Below are 18,510 nucleotides of genomic sequence, written 5' to 3'. Positions count from 1 at the left end.
GCTTTTAGTTTTTGAAATTCTCTCTCCTATCGTGAAGCTCCATGCAGCATACATGAAATCTCTGCTTTCCCGCACTGACCAACACAGGCCTGCAAGCATAACATCCACGCCTTGCTTTCTTCTTCTGACCAATTGCTCCAAGCTGTCTTTTGGAAAGTCCAAAGGAAGAGTTCATGGCAGGGCGGGGCGTCTGGGCAGGAAAGTACATGTATACTCAGCCCGAGCCACCGCCCCCAGCATAACAATGAGTCCTCTGTGTCAAGCGCCAAGCCAAACCCCACCCATCTGTTTCTGCGCTTTGAGGAAATTGGAAATAACCATCCAAAGTTTCAGCTGGACGAAGGAAGAGGAGGCACAGCCAATCAAGTAAATATAAAAAATAATATTAGTTTTATTAAAGATGCAAACATCTCCGTAGGATAATGCCACAAGATCAATGTCTTAGAACGGTCTGGGTGACTGTAGGTCTATTAAAAAGAGCTTTTCAGAGAGGAAGGATTAAAGGCCTTCAGTTCCAACTGAAGCAACACCCATTTTTCAATATGGACTCTGAAGCAATCGAAGCCAGCTCCCCCAGAAGCTTGGAGGGGCAGGTTTATCCACTAGCAGGCAGAAATACACTACTCGCCTATCAGTTCTTCCAGCAAGGCCCTCCAGGAGCAAAATAATAATAATAAAAAAATTAAGACCCTACAATCATTTGAAAGAAAACCTTAAAACAGAACCAAACCAAAATTCTTCCTGGGCCATCGCTCGGTTATGACCAGTCCCTCCTCGTGTGTCCCTCCTCAGAGCTAGTTCACAGGCCCAGCGTTATAGACCGGAGGCAGCACCCGCCGCGAGTTGGCTTTCACCCAAGGGTGCTCCATCACACCCTGAAGTGGCAGTCGATCAGCCGGGTTGTGGCGCAGCAGCTTTGAAATCAAGTCCCGGGCGCCTTCTGTCACAAACGGGGGGAACTTCAGATCTACCTGTATTTGGGGTACGGGAGAGAGAGAAAATGGAGTCAAGACCACGAACCAGAGAAAAGCAGGCATGGGAGGATTTAGCAAGGGACAAACGCTTCTTCGGCTTCTGAATGCATTTCTCTCTCTCTCTCTCTCTCACACACACACACACACACATTTGGAAAGACATCTCTGGTACTTGAATTGCTAACATATTTAGGCAGGAAGCAAGCGAGCTCCCGTTGCTCGGTCCCTGCTCCTGCTAACTTAGCAGTTCGAAAGCACGTCAAAGTGCAAGTAAATAAATAGGTACCACTCTGGCGGGAAGGTAAACGGCGTTTCCGTGCGCTGCTCTGGTTCGCCAGAAGCGGCTTAGTCCTGCTGGCCACATGACCCGGAAGCTGTACGCCGGCTCCCTCAGCCAATAAAGCGAGATGAGCACCGCAACCCCAGAGTCGGCCACGACTGGACCTAATGGTCAGGGCTCCCTGATCGGCAAGTCTTAGATATATAATAAATGTTCATAAATGTACCAAGCAAACACGTACATAAATATATAAAGCACATGTCTGAAGCAGCACAGGAAGACAGTCCTGAAACCATTTTGACTCCCAAACTGACCAAATGGGACCAAATGGGGGGAGGTGGGGAAAAAACCCTTCCTTGTTACAGGAATTTAGTAACCACCATCTCAAAGGAATGGACAGACTACCAGGAAAGGGAATCAGATGGGGCATTATCAGATAACCTGGCAGACAGGAAAAACAACAACATTCAAATTTCTGTTGTAGACCACCTTTTCTGTGATGTAGGCATGATGTTTTGGGGGGGGGTCTTGGGTTACACTGCTTCTGTATGTATGATGTATGGAGGGGTGGTCTGGAGCTCCAGGGCAGGGAATTTAAAATGTCTATATAGGGGCAGGTACACCTTGGTTCTGGGTCCTCCTCCTTTCCTGCATGTGAGGGGAGCACCCTGTTGCAACAGTTCAATAAAGATCAGGCTTACCAGCTGCTTTGCTTCTCAATACAGTGGTGCCCCGCAAGACGAATGCTTCGCAAGACGAAAAACTCGCTAGACGAAAGAGTTTTCCGTCTTTTGAGGTGCTTCGCAAGACAAATTTCCCTATGGGCTTGCTTCGCAAGACGAAACATCGGGCGAGTTCTTGCGAGTTTTTCCCCCCTTTTTCTAAGCTGCTAATAGCCGCTAAGCCACTAATAGCGCTAATCCGCTAATAGCCGTGCTTCGCAAGACGAAAAAACCGCAAGACGAAGAGACTCGCGGAATGAATTAATTTCATCTTGCGATGCACCACTGTATTCTCTGGTTGGCCTCTGTTATTTTCTCCTACCAATAGTATACGGGCTCTTGGATACCCCATAACGGAAAAAGATTTTGTTTACAACAGCATCAAGCTTTCCTTCTCCAAGATGGGCTACTTTCACAGGTGGACAAGCCCCATCTGCCAGTGTGGTGTAGTGGTTAAGAGTGTAGTGGTTAAGAGCGGTAGTCTCATAATCTGGGGAACCGGGTTCGTGTCTCCACTCCTCCACATGCAGCTGCTGGGTGACCTTGGGCTAGTCACACTTCTCTGAAGTCTCTCAGCCCCACTCACCTCACAGAGTGTTTGTTGTGGGGGAGGAAGGGAAAGGAGAATGTGAGCCGCTTTGAGACTCCTTAAAGGGAGTGAAAGGCGGGATATCAAATCCAAACACTTCTCTTCTTCCTCTTCACTTCCCTCTGTACTCTCCTCAGGTAGCTTTCCCTATTTTGAATTATCATAAGACATAGTGGAAGGGAGATCTCATTTTTGCCTACTTTATTGCTAGATAGCCTATGCTCAGCCAGTTGGTATGTTGTATGTACAGTGGTGCCTCGCAAGACGAATGCCTCGAAAGATGAAAAACTTGCAAAACGAAGAGTATCCCTATGGGCTTGCTTCGCAAGACGAAAACGTCTTGCAAGTTTGTTTCCTTTGTCTTGCAAGTTTGTTTCCTTTTTCTTAAAACCGTGCATTCACTTTGAGGAGCAACTCATAGCACGCGGTTTTTTGAGGTTTTTGAAGACTTTGGTGATTTTTGAAGCTTTTCCAAAGTCCGTGCTTCGCAAGACGAAAAAACTCACGGAACGAATTAATTTCGTCTTGCGAGGCACCACTGTACGTATAAGGAAATTTTGCCCATGGTATGACTATTTTCCACCTTCTCATTTTGACTCTCTGGCACCCTACCTGCATAACCTAGCAATCCCAAAATATAGACACGCTTTTACCCTCGCAAAATTGAATGTACTGCCCTCGGCTGTACTTGAGGGATGATTCCAACACATTCCACACGAAAAACGCTTATGTCCCTGTGGAGATGGCAGTCCCAAATTGGTGGCACATGCCCTTCTGGCTTTCACTCTTTATAAAGACTTGAGGAATGAGATGATCACCCCTCTTTTATTGTCCATTCCGGGTCATCCAACCACTGCCACGGTACCCTTTCTCTTGGCAGATCAAGATGAGCAGATGAAAGTAGTCTGCAAGGTTTTTAGCTGGGGCAATCAGAATAAGGTCCACTATTTGATTCAGGATCCTAAAGTGTGTTTTATATAATCGACTTTTTATTTCAGTTTTTTATATATCGCATTGTTGTATTGTTGCTATGGCCGATGGCTGACGCAAATAAACATTCATTCATTCATTCATTCACTCACTCATTCACTGTATGTGTCTCTTCCTCCAAAACACCTTGAAGGGTCTTCATGTGCACAAGCCTGCCCCCCGTTCCCCACACCCACCCTCATTCTCACACCCACCCTCCGAGGAAAGCTAGATCTAGAGAGGTGGGCCCAAGGCCTGCTTGAAGGATGGGAGGGGGAGCCTGGGTTTCCGCAGCTTTTAAAGTCCAACACTGTAGCCACTAATCCCACATGGGCTCCAAGCCTCATGATTTCCCAGGTGTGCACTGCAGCGCCTCTAGGCTCTTGTGAAAGGGTTGTAGCCTATTCAGGATACGTGTCTACAGCCCTGAGGAAAGTGGCAGCCAGGACCACTGGTGGGTTCTGCATTGTGGGCAGCAAAGATCCAGTCGGGAAGCAACTGCAATCACCGTATTTTTTGCTCCATAAGACGCACCTGACCATAAGACGCACCTAGTTTTTAGAGGAGGAAAACACGAAAAAAAAAATATTCTGAAGGAAGGAAGGGGAGCCATCCGCCGTGGCTCGCTTTAAAGCAGGAAAGCGGACAGGAGCCGCTTACACGTCCCTCCTCCGTGCAGCATTCTCTTCATAAGATACACAGACCTTACTTTTTAGGAGGAAAAAAGTGTGTTTTATTGAGCTAAAATACGGTAATCAGTGTTGCTGACCCTGGGTGGCCCACTCCATTCTGAAGCCGCAAGAACTGGCCCTATGCTTTTCACCAGTTCTTCTGCCACATAAGCTCCTAATCCTCGTGCTTTTGTCTCTTCCCCCCTCCCTCATTTGCACCACTTCTTGGGAAAACCCCCTTTGGGGCTAGAGCCCTCCGGTGCTAGGAGCTCGAGGCTAGCAGAACCCTCCTTCTGCAACCCAGCAACTCTGCATGGAAATGGCTGGCATGAATGACAATTGTGGACGGACTGTGAAGCCGACTGGGAAGCTCACCGATACAATGCGGCGATACGTCTCCGGGGCGGAGGCGGTCTCAAAGGGCGGGTGCCCCACCAGGAACTCGTAACACAGAATCCCGATGCACCAGTGGTCCACCTTCTCGTTGTGTGGTTTGCCTTCAATCATCTCAGGGGGCAGGTAGTCCATAGTTCCACACATGGTCTTTCTCCTGAGGCAGAGCAGGAGGTCAAGGGCGGTTAAGAGCTGAAGGGATCTGGGGCAGCGCAATGGAGAACAAGGGCCTCAGATATCCCAAGCCCACCAGGGCGAACCAAACCAAGGGCGTCCCCCTTACCTGAGCGAGGGGGCATGCACGGACCAGCCGAAATCAGCAATCTTCAGCTCCCCCTTCAGCCCCATAAGCAAGTTCTCCGGCTTGATGTCACGGTGAATGACCTTCTTGCTGTGACAGTAGAGGAGGGCATCAGCTAGCTCTTCCATGTACTGCAGAGGTGAAGCAAAGAAGGGTCCGTTGCGTACACCTTGGGACACCAGTGCCTTGCTATCCGAGAGACTTGAACTGCTCCTTTGGTGCATTGGGTGACCTCAAACTGCACCCTTTGAATGACAGCCAAACAGATCAGCCACGTACCTACGGGGACCGCCTCTCCTGGTGTGCCCCGCGGAGGACCTTAAGTTCCACAAATAACAACACTTTGGAGGTTCCGAGCCTCAAGGAGGTTAGATTGGTTTCAACTAGGGCCAGGGCCTTTTCAGCACTGGCCCTGACATGGTGGAACACTCTGTCACAAGAGACTAGGGCCCTGCAGGACGTGATTCTTTCCGCAGGGCCTGCAAGACAGAGCTGTTCCGCATGGCCTTTAGTTTGGACTCAGTCTGACCCTTATGTTTCCCTCCCCTTATGGTCTTGATTTATCAGATACTTTAAAATGAGATTGCATTTTAAATTGCATTTTAACCTGTATTTTAAATTGGTTTTCTTTTCTTTCCTATCGCCCCCCCCCTCTTTCCCCCTATTATGTTTTTCCTGTGATTTTATTGGTGCTAGCCACCCTGAGCTGGGGAGGGCGGGCTATAAATAAATTCTTTTTTTAATTATTATTATTATTATTTATTATTATTATTTTGCCAGCTCCAGCTGGTGCACCCACGATGACCGTTCTTGGACAGGGATAGCCTGGCCAGAATGATTCATGCCCTGGTAACCTCAAGATTTGATTAATGCGAACAAACTATTGCCAGCACCAGTTCTTAAAATCTTACACTGGCTGCCCATATGTTACTGGGCCCCATTCAAGATTCTTGTATATAATTTACTAGATTAGTCTTAAGGACACCTTAAAGACCAGCTGATCTCTGCATGTTGATGGAAGTCTTCAGGGGAGGTTATTAGTGGTCCTCCATGGTTCAAATGTTTGGCTTATAACCACCAAAAACCCAACCACGTGGAAGGCATTCCAGATTGAGATTAGGCTAGACCCCTCCCTGAACTTTAGGCCCTTGGCAAAGGCTTTTCTATTTCAGCACGAGTGTTAAGCACCGTCTCAATTTATAGTGTTTATTAACAATAGGAATAGTAATCTCCCTTCTGTTTCAGTCACTATGGAGAAATTATCTTAATAACATAGATTGTAGTATATACCCTGTGGATGTAAGCTAAATCTGCAAGGTAAAAGATTTTCCAAGTCTGTTATGATACAGGTGCTGTTTTGTCATCCACGCGAATTTACACTTGCAAATATTTTTTAAATGTTTCCAATAATAACAACAGGGACGCGGGTGGCACTGTGGTCTAAACCACTGAGCCTCTTGGGCTTGCCGATCAGAAAGTTGGTGGTTTGAATCACCACGATGGGGTGAGCTCCTGTTGCTTGGTCCCTGCTCCTGCCAACCTAGCAGTTCAAAAAAAGGCCAAGGGGAAGTAGATAAATAGGTACCGCTCCGGCGGGAGGTGAACGGCGTTTCTGTGTGCTGCTCTGGTTCGCCAGAAGCGGCTTAGTCACGCTGGCCACATGACCGAGAAAAACTGTCTGTGGACAAACGCCGGCTCCCTCGGCCAGTAAAGCGAGATGAGCGCCGCAACCCTAGAGTCGTCTGCGACTGGACTTAACTGTCAGGGGTCCTTTACGTTTTAATAACAACAACAGCAATAATAATAATAACGTTTTCTCTTTCGAGGTTGGACATTAATTGCTCTTATTCAATGTAGGGGTTTTCTTTAAATCAACAGTTCATGTACGCCAGGCATGTCCAACTGGTTGATTGCGGGGCATCCCTTGGTCGATCCTCAACAACTTTGGTGAAGGCTCCCCCCCAAAAAAACTCAACAACTTTGGTCAATCCAATGGGTAGATCATTGCCAGTTGTTGTTTTTTATAGTGGGAGTAGATCACAGTCTCTCGGGAGTTGGACGCGCCTAATGTACAGCCATTTAGCCAGTGGCTTTCTGGGTTTTCCAACAGAAGACATTCCTAGCCCCACCTGGGAATGCCGCCGGGGACCATTTTTGGGCAATGCTCTCCTGCTGAGCCACAGCAACATCTTCCTGCCAATGCATGGGGGACCTTAAGGTTGAAGGGCCCCCAAGCTGTTATTTAACCTCTGAGCCCAGGCGCAGTGATGCGCAAGCTCACCGTGGCGCTCCTCTGCTCATCAAAACGCCGGTGTTTCTGCAGTTCTTTGTAGAGCTCCCCACGAGGGGCATACTCCAGGATCAGATATACACGCTTCCGGTCGTGGAAGTAGTTGTAAAGGCGAAGGATATTGGGGTGGCTGCAGGAAAGGGGAGGCGCGTTAGAATCTACGACCGGGGAGCGGCAGGAAAGGAAAGAGACATTAAAGCATGGGTAGGCAAACTAAGGCCCGGGGGCCGGATCCAGCCCAATCGCCTTCTCAATCTGGCCCGCGGACAGTTCAGGAATCAGCATGTTTTTACAGTGCTTTTATTTAAAATGCATCTCTGGGTTATTTGTGGGGCACAGGAATTCGTTCATCCCCCCCCCCAAAAAAAATATATAGTCCGGCCCCCCACAAGGTCTGAGGGACAGTGGACTGGCCCCTGCTGAAAAGGTTTGCTGGCCCCTGCATTAAAGGAATGAAGATCCATGGGGCCACACAATTGCCAGCTTTTAATTTAATAGCATTCTTTCGCGGCTTTTTTTCTTTTTGTTTGCCGGCTCTTTGCGAGGGACAGAAATTTAACAAAGAACATCATCTGTACAGCCGGAAACTGACAGGATTTTAGGGACAACAGCTTCTATACCCAAAGAGATTCCATCTTTTCCAAAAACTTTCCTTGGCCGTTTTTGTCCTTGATGCTCACAGGAAGGGGGCAAAGCAGGCCAACAGTTAAAACTATTACGAACTTGTAGGCCTAGGGGCCTTTGGTCTTTTGCAGTACCTGAGATGACACTGGATTTCAATCTCCCGCCGCAGCTGATGTTCCACGCACTCCTTCTCCATTTGGGATTTGAAGAGCACCTTCAGCGCCACAATGAACTTGGATTCTTTCTCCCGAGCCAGGTAGACGTTCCCAAACTTGCCTTTGCCCAGAGGACGCCCAATCTCAAAGTCATCAATGGTGAATAAGCGCCTGGGGAGTGGAGAACAAGTTAGCTGCATCATGTTGCAAGGAGGGGGTGGGCACCTTGAAACCCTATTGTTCCCCGCAGGGAGACTCTCCTGACACCATCACTACATACCGTATTTTTCGCCCTATAGGACGCACTTTTTCCCCTCCAAAAATGAAGGGGAAATGTGTGTGCGTCCTATGGGGCGAATGCAGGCTTTCGCTGAAGCCTGGAGAGCGAGAGGGGTCGGTGCGCACCGACCCCTCTCGCTCTCCAGGCTTCAGGAAGCTCTGCGCAACCCTAGGGAGTCCGGCAGGAGTTCCCACCGGGCTCCCCAGGCTTGCGGACAGCAGCCTGCAGCCCGAAACCCGGGGAGCACTCCGCAGCGCCCCCGGGCTTCGGGCAGATATCCGCAAGCTTGCAGATAGCAGCCTGTTCTGGGGGCTGCAGTAGCTCGGGCTTCCCCCGCCCCAGCCCCGCGCCTGGGGGGGAAATAATTTTTTTTTTCTTTATTCCTCCCCCCCCTCAAAAAAACTAGGTGCGCCCAAAAATACAGTACCTTTAGGTACCAGGCAAAAACATCCCCCTTCTCCCAGGCCTCTGGCTCATTAAACAATCTATGGCCTTTCGAAGTGGCAGGGTATTGTTTCGGTTTGATATTACAGTCGTACCTTGGAAGTCGAACGGAATCCGTTCCGGAAGTCTGTTCGACTTCCAAAACGTTTGAAAGCCAAATCTCAACTTCTGATTGGCTACAGGAAGCTCCTGTTGGGAAACTGTGTATGTGCAGCTACTCACACAGAGTCAATTAAGGTTTGGCAGACAACCAGAAGGTCATGTGAAGGAGTAAGTCTTCCTGGTGATAACAGAGGCATGGAGACAGCTCCCTGATTGGTCAAGCTCTCTCAAGGGAGTGATAATTCATGGCCTACTAACTGGAATGTGTTAGTTCTGGAGTTCAGTGTTCAGTGTGTCAGTGTAAGAGTTGTGTGAGAGAGACAGCTAGCAAAAGATCCGAGTTCTGTTCCTGTAAATAGTCCACTGTATATAATAAACACTTAACTACAAGTTCCTGGTTCCTGCTTCATCTATCCTGTCTGCAGCCAAGTCACCAATTGCTTCCGTTTCTTTCTGTGTGTACTCTGCTAGGTCTGGTTAAGGTCTTGCAACTAGTCAGAAAGTTGCAAAACACCAAATAGAAGCCGAGGAAGCCCTGTCGGATGTTCGGGTTCCAAAAGAACGTTTGGAAACCAGAACAATCACTTCCAGGTTTGCGGCGTTCGGAAGCCAAAACGTCCGAGTTCCAGGGCGTTCGGCATCCAAGGTACGCCTGTATATCTTTGTGTTTTTATATTTGAACTGCTCTGGGATCTTCAGCTGAATAGCGGGGTAGAAATTTAGCAAGTAAAAAACACATGACTAGCCAGAGAACGCAAGCCCCAACCCATTCCCAAGTCCAGGAACAGATTCGCAACCGCCAGCTTTCTGAAACCAGTAACAACCAGTAACAAGGGAACTCACTCCGGGCCGTCCTTTGGCGGCTGAGCCATGGATCCGGACTCAATAGGGACCCTGCCTGCGACAGCTGTGGAAACAGAAAACAACGTCATCCATAACACAGCAAGACCAACACAAGCACCAGCATCCTTTACGACAAGCAGTCTGGGGAAAACCCCAAAGCAGTGGGGTGCATCCGAGGCAATTTCAGCAGCACAGGAATCAGTGAGAGACATGTTACAGAAAAATCTAGGTGCGAGGCTGCTCAGTCACCCAGCTCGTCGGGCAGAGTCCGTGGGCCCCTGTGGAATAAAGGAAGGAGTCCAGCCACCAACCGGAGCAAATAGCTGTAGACCAAAGTTTATTACGTCACAGGTTCAAAGAGGAATTTTGAACCCCGAGGATGGGATGACAAAACTTTTAAAACTTTGCAACTATATCCCAGAATACAGTTCGTACAGCATCATTGACGCATCATTGCTACATCACTGACAAGTCACCAAAGGGGAGGAGTAGAAAGGGGTTATAGTTTAACCTTGGCAAACATGTCCAGACAAGTCCTTGGTACAAGATTAGCATAAGCAGACATGTCAGGGCAAGACCCAGGTATAAGATTAGCATAGGCCAGGGGTCTGCAACCTTTAAGACAAAAAGAACTACTTGGACCCGTTTCCGAACGAAAAAAAACAGAGCCGCAAAACTTGTCATTATAAAAATAACTTTTTTGTCACTTTTTTATTAATTCTTTGTTTGACCCCTCAGAATTACTCCTCCTTATAGAAATAAACGTTAAATTAACAAGTTACCTTTTTGTGTGTGTGTGTGTTCTTCACTCCCCTTCAAAACAGTGACCAGCGTACATGCCGCCTTTCAATGCAGTGACCAGCGTACATGCCCCTTACAATGTAGCGGGCGGGCGGGCAGCTGACGTCGGGACGGTGTGTGACTAACACACGCACCGCCCCCATGCGACGTCACAGCCAGTACAGCGCCCGCCACAGTGGGGAGTGTCGGGGCGCACAATGCGCCTCCTCCCCTCGCTAGTATCCGCCACGGCGCCGCGGCAAAGGTGTAAAAGAGCCACATGCGGCTCCGGAGCCGCGGGTTGCAGACCCCTGTCATAGGCAAACACCTCCGAAGCCCCACCACCCAAAGTACAAAAAACTTCCTTTTCATGTCTGGACCCCTTGGCAAGTCTGGTGATGGGTTTAGGCTTTCCTTGGCCAACAATCAGCTCAGCAATTGTCACTTCTGGGCACTTCCTGGGGTAGGAGGTGTGTATACATGTCCTCACGCTTGGGGAGGTGGCAGGGAAAAGAGTCATTTTTCCAAGGGCAAAATAAATAAATAAATAAATAAATAAATAATTTATTATTTATACCCTGCCCATCTGGCTGGGCCTCCCCAGCCACTCTGGGCGGCTTCCATAAAAACCAAAAATACAGTAAAATCACACGTTAAAAACTTCCCTGAACAGGGCTGCCTTAAGATGTCTTCTAAAAGTCAGATAGTTGTTTATTTCCTTGACATCTGACGGGAGGGCGTTCCACAGGGAGAGAGCCACCACCGAGAAGGCCCTCTGCCTGGTTCCCTGTAGCTTTGCTTCTCGCAATGAGGGAACCGCCAGAAGGCCCACGGCGCTGGACCTCAGCGTCCGGGCAGAATGATGGGGGTGGAGACGCTCCTTCAGGTCTACTGGACCCTGGCCATTTAGGGTTTTAAAGGTCAGCACCAACACTTTGAATTGTGCTCGGAAATGTCAGTGTTGAAATGGAGGAAACTGGCAAAGGAGTTGATATTATATGATTGTTAAAGCTAGGTAACTTCCCCGAGCTGTCAAGGATACATTTATGCATAATATTTCTAACATTTAACAACTTTAAAAATGTGCTCTCCGCCCCCCGCCATTTCCGTAACAGACATTTCCAAAAAATTCCACAAAGCAGACCAGGTCTTACCCATATTCTGGGCACCTGAATCCTTTGGGCCTTTCTTTGTGCTGCTGGAAATAGCTCTGTGGGCCAAAAGCGATCCAGAAGGGGTGATGGATGATGGAGTGTTGGTATCCTTACAGGCAACCCTCTGAGCACTTGTCATGTTGTTCAGCCGGTACTGCAGGAAAGGGACAACGCAATCAAGAAATAGGAGAGGCTGCAGCAAGAGTTAGGGACTCTCCTCCATTAGCCCCATTCAAGGTCACATTTCGTGGTTTTTAAATGAAGACGTACACACAGCCCTGTGTGCAAAGACAGAAAATCAGTGTATTTTGTATCAGTAGGTTTTCTGAAACACTCCAGTGATCTGATTTAAGTTGCTTATGTACCCTATTTTTTGCTCTATAAGACTCCCTTCCCCCCCCCTGAAAAGTAAGGGGAAATGTGTGTGCGTCTTATGGAGTGAATGCAGGCTGCACAGCTATCCCAGAAACCAGAACAGCAAGAGGGATTGCTGCTTTCACTGCACAGCGATCCCTCTTTCAGAATATTTTTTTTCTTGTTTTCCTCCTCCAAAAACTAGGTGCGTCTTGTGGTCTGGTGCTTGTACTTTTAATCTTTTGTTGGAAGCCGCCCAGAGTGGCTGGGGAAACCCAACCAGGTGGACGAGGTATAAATAACACATTACCGTATTTTTCGCTCTATAAGACGCACCAGACCACAAGATGCACCTAGTTTATGGAGGAAAACAAGGAAAAAAATATTCTGAATCTCAGAAGCCAGAACAGCAAGACGGATCACTGCGCAGTGAAAGCAGCAATCCCTCTTGCTGTTCTGGCTTCTGGGATAGCTGTGCAGCCTGCATTCGCCCCATAAGACGCACACAGATTTCCCCTTACTTTTTAGGAGGGGAAAAGTGAGTCTTATAGAGCAAAAAATACGGTAATTATTATTATTATTACTTGTATTCTGTGAGCAGAGCAAACAACTTTGAAACTGCCAGGTTTGTCTAGTATTAATTGTATTTACAACTGACATCCATCCACTGTTACCGATGAACTTATGAAATGGGAAAATTTCCATGGAAAAGTAAAATAACAGAGAATGCTGCCCCTCACATCATTGGTTATATGCCTTCATTTGAGGCCCCATTAATAAATGTGATACTAGTAAAAGCCACAATTTAGAGCCCACAGGCTACCAGACACACACACACACACACACACACACACACACACGATGGGACTTTGTCAAGAGCAGAAGATAAGGTCAAAGACTAGTCATCCAATTTTTGTCTGTTACACATACAGTGGTACCTCAAGTTACGAACTTAATTCGTTCCAGAGGTCCATTCTTAATTTGAAACCGTTCTTAACCTGAGGCGTGCTTTCCCTAATGGGGCCTCCCGCAGCCACTGCACGATTTCCATTCTCATCCTGGGGCAAAGTTCTCAACCCGAGGTATTACTTCCGGGTTAGCAGAGTTTGTAACCCGAGGTACCACTGTACTCAGTTTAACTCACCACCCCAATTAAGATTCCTTCACCGTCCATCACAACAGTTGACACATTTCCACCCCACATATAGTTTTCCCAGCAGTGGCAGATATAGGTAAAGACTTACTTTGGAAAGGCTATACATACTGCTCAGATTTTCCTTATTTGCCATCTTGGATCACAAGATGATCTGAAAGACCATCGGATCTCAGAATCCTCAGAGGGAGAGACAGCCCGCCTCTGGTGTCCAGCACCAAGTCAGAAAGATAGTGACCAAAATTACCGCAGCTCCAGTATTGAATCCCAAGAGTCACTCTGCAAAGGGTAAACAGATTATCATGCTGTGGAACTGAACCGACGTTAGGAAATCTAGGTGCCAAATGGCTCCTGGGACATGGGTTGTGGGCGCCAAACATCCAGTCACCATTAAAAAAAAAAATGCAACACCTTTTATTTATTTTTCCAGAAAGCGTGAACTAATACGCGATTCACATCTGACACATTGTTAATATCACACTTTTAACAGAAACCGTTAATACATGTTTAATTTTGCGTTCACAATAAAAATACAGTTGTACCTCCATTTACGTAACCAGAGGGTTACATAAACTTTGGGATGCGCGCGGGTCAAACCCGGAAGTATTTTACTGGGTTTCGTAACGTGCGCATGCGCGGAAGCGGTCCTCAGGTTGTGGGAACCTCGGGATCTGACTGGACCTCCGGAACGGATCCCGTCCGCAACCAGAGGTACCACTGTACTTCAGTTTTCAAAAGACTATTTTTATTTTTCAATTCTGGCTTTCTAATACGTCCAGTAGCAACACCCTCCCACAGCTATACAGTGGTACCTTGGTTTACAAACTTAATCTGTTCCGGAAGTCCATTCTTAAACTAAGGCGTGCTTTCCCATAGCAGTGGGGGACTCAATTTACAAATGGAACACCCTCAACAGGAAGCGAAACCTGTTCTTATTTCAAGGTAAAGTTCACAAACCAAAACACCTACTTCCAGGTTTTAGCGTTCTTAATCCAAGTTGTTCATAAACTAAGCTGTTCTGAAACCAAGGTACCACTGTACTATACCGACTGATTCTTTTAAAGTAGCAAGGGAGACCTTTGTATCCCTCCCCCTGTTGTCAGTGTCGCCGAGGGTTACTGAAAGCACTACTACTGTGTTTGGTTTGGCAGCTTAAGGAGTGCCACATTCTTTAAGCACATTCATATATTTACAATAGAAAGGCACTGGGAAGAAAGAAGAATATTGTTTACTCCTTCTAAACATACAAATGGTTGTTTGCAGCACATGAAACTTTCAGGTTAAAAAATAAGGATGTATGCTGCCCCAGTTTATGCTCCATATTTAATCACACCATTATTAATGTGGGCACAGAACAACTGAATGTCTGAGTACAGGTACATGCATATGTCACAGCTTGCAATATAATTGCCTGAAGGGATGTTCCTGCAAGCTTTATTTTTGTGATAACTTGTTGACTTGGGTGTGCTCCTGTTTGGGATAGGGGGATAGAGTCCATTGTGCATACAGTCATTAATTTTTGAGAAAAGGTTCTGACAGAGCCTGGCAAAAATATTATTTCACATCCTGAAATATTACTGTGAACAGATTTAGTGTGTGCTTAACGGCATGCCTTCCAGCTGCAGGAGAGTTCTCAATCACCTATACCTAACTATACATCAATATCCCTAAAACTGGCATTCACGAATGCAAAACCTAACAGTTAAATTCAATTACCTTAAGCATGTGTTGAAAAGCATTTCATACCCGGGGAAGTGCTACAGAAATTATGAGCAAAAAAACATACCTTCAAGTTAGTAGTATGATGGCAAAATAATCCCCCCCCCCTCCGCGTGAGCTACATTTTCCTTCTTGCTTTGAGGGTGGGGTGGGTTTGGGGTTCTTGTTGTTTTTTGATACAATCCAGCAGTTTGTAGACTTTATGAAAAAATCTAAATGAGAGCAACCATATGATGCTACTTTCTGCACACTGTTCTGGAATAAAGGTCTCATCTGCACTATAAACATTAAAAAAAAAAAAACAGCACCATACCATTTCAAGCGGGGACGGGACGGGACTGGGAAATGTAGATTGGCTAAGAGTTATTAGGAGACACCCCCCCAAAAAAGAGATCTATAATTCCCAGAGCGGTTCAACAACCAATCCCTCCTTGCAGGGAACTCTCGAAGGGGAAGGGGTCTCCTAACATCTCTCAGCACCCTTAGCAAACTATAGTTCCCAGGATTGGGGAGCGGGGAGATCCATGATTGTTTAAAGCACTCACTATGAAGCTGCTTTCCTATGCATAGTGCGGATTGGGCCTTTACCAGCTCTACGCGGGGCTGCCCTTGAAGCTGTCCCAGAAACTCCAGCGGGTGCAGAATGCTGCAGCCAGGCTCCTCACAGGGTCTCTGCCATGGGAGCATATTCACCCAGTGCTTTTCCAGCTGCATTGGCTCCCAGTGGAGTGCAGGGTCAGATTTAAGGTGCTGCTTTTGCCCTTTAAAGCCCTTCACGGCCTAGGACCCTCCTACCTATGGGACCGCCTCTCTCAGTATGTCCCAAAAGGTCCATAAATAGCAACACCTTAGAGGTCCCGGGCCCTAAATCAGATTAGCCTCAACCAGAGGCAGGGCCTTTTCAGCACTGGCCCCGGCCTGGTGGAACGCTCTGCCTCATGAGACCAGGGCCCTGCGGGATCTGATTTCTTTCCGCAGGGCCTGTAAGACAGAGTTGTTCCACCTGGCCTTTGGCTCAGAATCAGTTGGATTCCCTCCCCCTTTTTCTTTTCCCTTTCTCCTCCCATGATGAGATTGCTCCCTAATTGTATCTTAATCTTTTAAATTGTATTTTAATCAACTTGTTTTTTATTATTGGTTGTTTAGCCGCCCTGAGCCCGGTCTTGGCTGCGGAGGGCGGGGTATTAAATAAAAAAAATTATTTATTTTACCCCGAGATCCACCCAGAGCCATTATCCACCCAACCCCATGCAGCCCTGTGGCTCTCCGTGCAATACCAGATCCCAGTCTCCCATCAGGTCCGGGAGGGTGGGAGCCGCAGCCCTGAAGGGGGACACGGGGGATCCCCGTCCCTGCCCCGCCGACCCCTTTTTCCTCCCACCGGCCCGCGAGATTCCCTTACCTGCCGGCCAACAGCCTCCCATCCGCGTCGCCGCAAAAACGCCTTTGCCTTCGCTTTTCAAATCTGCCCTCCCGAAGCCCTATTGGCTGCCGCCGCGTTCCAGGCGCGCCTCCTAATTGGTTCTCAGAAGTCTCCCGTTTTCTCATTGGCTAATAGAAGGGCCTCTCGCGCGCCTCTCCTGCCCTTTCCATTGGTCACGTTTCGGCGCCTCTCCAGGGTTAGGAAAGGGGGCGGGATTTGCAAAGGAGAGGAAAGGGTACCGATTGGCTGCTTCCCTGCGCCCTTGACGATGCTCGCTCCCGATTGGTTAAGTCGGCAGATAGCCGAGCGCAAGCTTAGTGGTTACGAGGACCTTGTCAATCTCCCCCCCACACACACACACACCAAAGCCGGCCAATCAGAAACGAGAAGAGGCAACGTAGGGCGGGATATGTCGGCCATTTTGTGAAACGACCAAGCATTGGGAGACGTGAGCCGAAAGAGGGATGGAGGGCCGCCAGGCAAAACAGCGCACCCTGGAAACCAGAGAAGGGGCGGGACCAGTGTAGAAAGAGCGGCCAATGGTCTTCCGTTAGGCGTATTCCACCAATTGCGGACGAAGGTGGAAGTAGGCGGGCCAACGAACAACTGATGGACACTTCAGCTGACCAATCACGCGAAAATAGTAGTGTAAGAGTTGGAAGGGCCACCTAAGGATCATCTAGTCGAACCCCCAGCACTGCAGGAATCAGAAAAACAGTAGGATTAAGTATAGAGAAATAAAGCTTAATTCTGCTTTTATAACGATTGAGGTTAGAGAAGGATCGTCAGTAAAAATCAGAAAGGAGCAGGCTGGGGCGTTGCTGTTCCCCGGCCAGCGGAGACTCTAATCACGTCTCATGCGCTCTCCGTTCATCATGTTCTGTTCTCCCGGAGGAGGAACAGGTAAGGATATACCTCACTGACGATAACGAGCGCGTCTGGACGCCGGGGCCGCCATCTTGCGCACAGCCTCTCAGGTCACGGTGGCGCAAAAGTGAGCTGCCTTGGAAACTCTTCGCGAGAGATTAAAACACCTCCCGCTGCGGCATTCTGCACCGTTTCCCGCGGCGAAGCTCTTTCTGCAAGAGCGGCATATAAACAACCCGGCCGAAGAGCCGCCTGCTTTCCCAGGGTGCCATGCGCCAGCTAATTTGCATGGGCGGTGACGTCGCTCGAGAAGGTACAAGGGCAGCCCTACCGTATTTACTGGGAGGAGCCGGGCAGAGCCAGGGGCCTCCGGAATTTTGTTTTCTGTAAATAACTCTTATTAATTTTCATTAATAACTCTCCAATTGATAGAACATCAAATCTTGCCACATCACAATACAAAAAGCCAATTATACATTCCAAATTATATATTTTAGAAAAGACTTCCCATGTTCTGGCTGGTCAGAATTTTTTTTATTTCTTGTTCCTGCTTTTTCTCCTTTATTCCCAATATCATAGTTCTGATCTTAATCCTTTATCTAAGGGGCCTCTGGAATTTTGCACGCTGCACCAATGAAAAACAATGGATTTGATAATAACCATTTGAGACTATGGAGCGTTTAACTTTAGCTGGTTTAATTTTGAATTTTTTTTTGGGGGGGCAGGGGACAACTCTTCTCATCTTCATATTTGCCAGAGACCCTGTGGGGATGCCGTCTAATTAATGTCTAGGATGCAATGGTCTCCAGATATTTATTTTTATTTATTGCATTTATAGGTAAAGGTAAAGGGACCCCTGACCATTAGGTCCAGTCGTGGACTCTGGGATTGCGGCGCTCATCTCGCTCTATAGGCCGAGGGAGCCGGCTTTTGTCCGCAGACAGCTTCTGGGTCATGTGGCCAGCATGACAAAGCCGCTTCTGTGAACCAGAGCAGCGCACGGAAACGCCGCTTACCTTGCACTTTGACGTGCTTTTTGAACTGCTAGGTTGGCAGGAGCAGGGACTGAACAACGGAGCTCACCCCGTTGTGGGGATTCAAACCGCCAACCTTCTGATTGGCAAACCCTAGGCTCTGTGGTTTTCCCAACCTTGTGCCTCCAGCTGTTTTTGGACTACAATTCCCACCATCCCTTGCCACTGGTCTTGCTAGTCAGGGATGATGGGAGTTGTAGTTCAAAAACAGCTGGAGGCACAAGGTTGGGAAACACTGGTTTAGACCACAGCACCACCCGCGTCCCATTGCATTTATAACCCACCTTTTATTCCAAGGATCTAGAGGTGGCCTGCTCCTCCTTTAATCCGCACACAACAACCCTGTGAGGTAGGTTAGGCTGAGAGAGGCAGTGACGGGCCCAAAGTCA

At 48.0% G+C, this 18,510-nt stretch overlaps 1 protein-coding gene across 4 annotated transcripts; it reads right to left on the bottom strand.

The window, feature by feature from the left end:
- Nucleotides 1-367: 367 nt before the first annotated feature.
- Nucleotides 368-16,329, bottom strand: AURKB (aurora kinase B). 4 transcript variants are annotated; one of them, XM_081835767.1, is made up of 11 exons: nucleotides 16,200-16,329; nucleotides 14,795-14,835; nucleotides 13,170-13,357; nucleotides 11,798-11,849; nucleotides 11,572-11,758; nucleotides 9,638-9,701; nucleotides 7,948-8,139; nucleotides 7,181-7,319; nucleotides 4,882-5,030; nucleotides 4,581-4,755; nucleotides 368-971 (listed from the first exon to the last, which is right to left on the bottom strand). In XM_081835767.1, exons 4-11 carry the CDS (start codon nucleotides 11,801-11,803, stop codon nucleotides 795-797), a joined length of 1,089 nt encoding a protein of 362 aa, XP_081691893.1. In that variant the 5' UTR covers nucleotides 11,804-11,849; nucleotides 13,170-13,357; nucleotides 14,795-14,835; nucleotides 16,200-16,329; the 3' UTR covers nucleotides 368-794. The 4 variants fall into 4 exon arrangements, with proteins under 4 accessions (XP_081691893.1, XP_081691890.1, XP_081691891.1 ...); XM_081835764.1 differs by lacking the exon at nucleotides 11,798-11,849 and having other exon boundaries at nucleotides 11,572-11,725; XM_081835765.1 differs by lacking the exons at nucleotides 11,798-11,849; nucleotides 16,200-16,329 and adding an exon at nucleotides 16,075-16,187 and having other exon boundaries at nucleotides 11,572-11,725.
- Nucleotides 16,330-18,510: the final 2,181 nt, after the last annotated feature.

Source organism: Podarcis erhardii, assembly GCF_964252035.2.
Source record: "Podarcis erhardii genome assembly, chromosome: 13".
NCBI lineage: Eukaryota > Metazoa > Chordata > Lepidosauria > Squamata > Lacertidae > Podarcis > Podarcis erhardii.
The sequence above is the reverse complement of the archived record's forward strand: the minus strand, read 5'-3'. Positions and strand labels throughout refer to the sequence as shown.

What these genes read in the sequence shown, in the direction of transcription:
- AURKB (XM_081835764.1), bottom strand. Translation starts at nt 13,214, where the DNA reads ATGGCAAATAAGGAAAATCTGAGCAGTATGTATAGCCTTTCCAAA. An exon ending in GTATGTATAGCCTTTCCAAA is followed by an intron (nt 11,726 to 13,169) that starts GTAAGTCTTTAC and finishes CCTTTCCTGCAG; the next exon opens with TACCGGCTGAACAACATGAC. An exon ending in GTGCATGCCCCCTCGCTCAG is followed by an intron (nt 4,756 to 4,881) that starts GTAAGGGGGACG and finishes GCTCTGCCTCAG; the next exon opens with GAGAAAGACCATGTGTGGAA.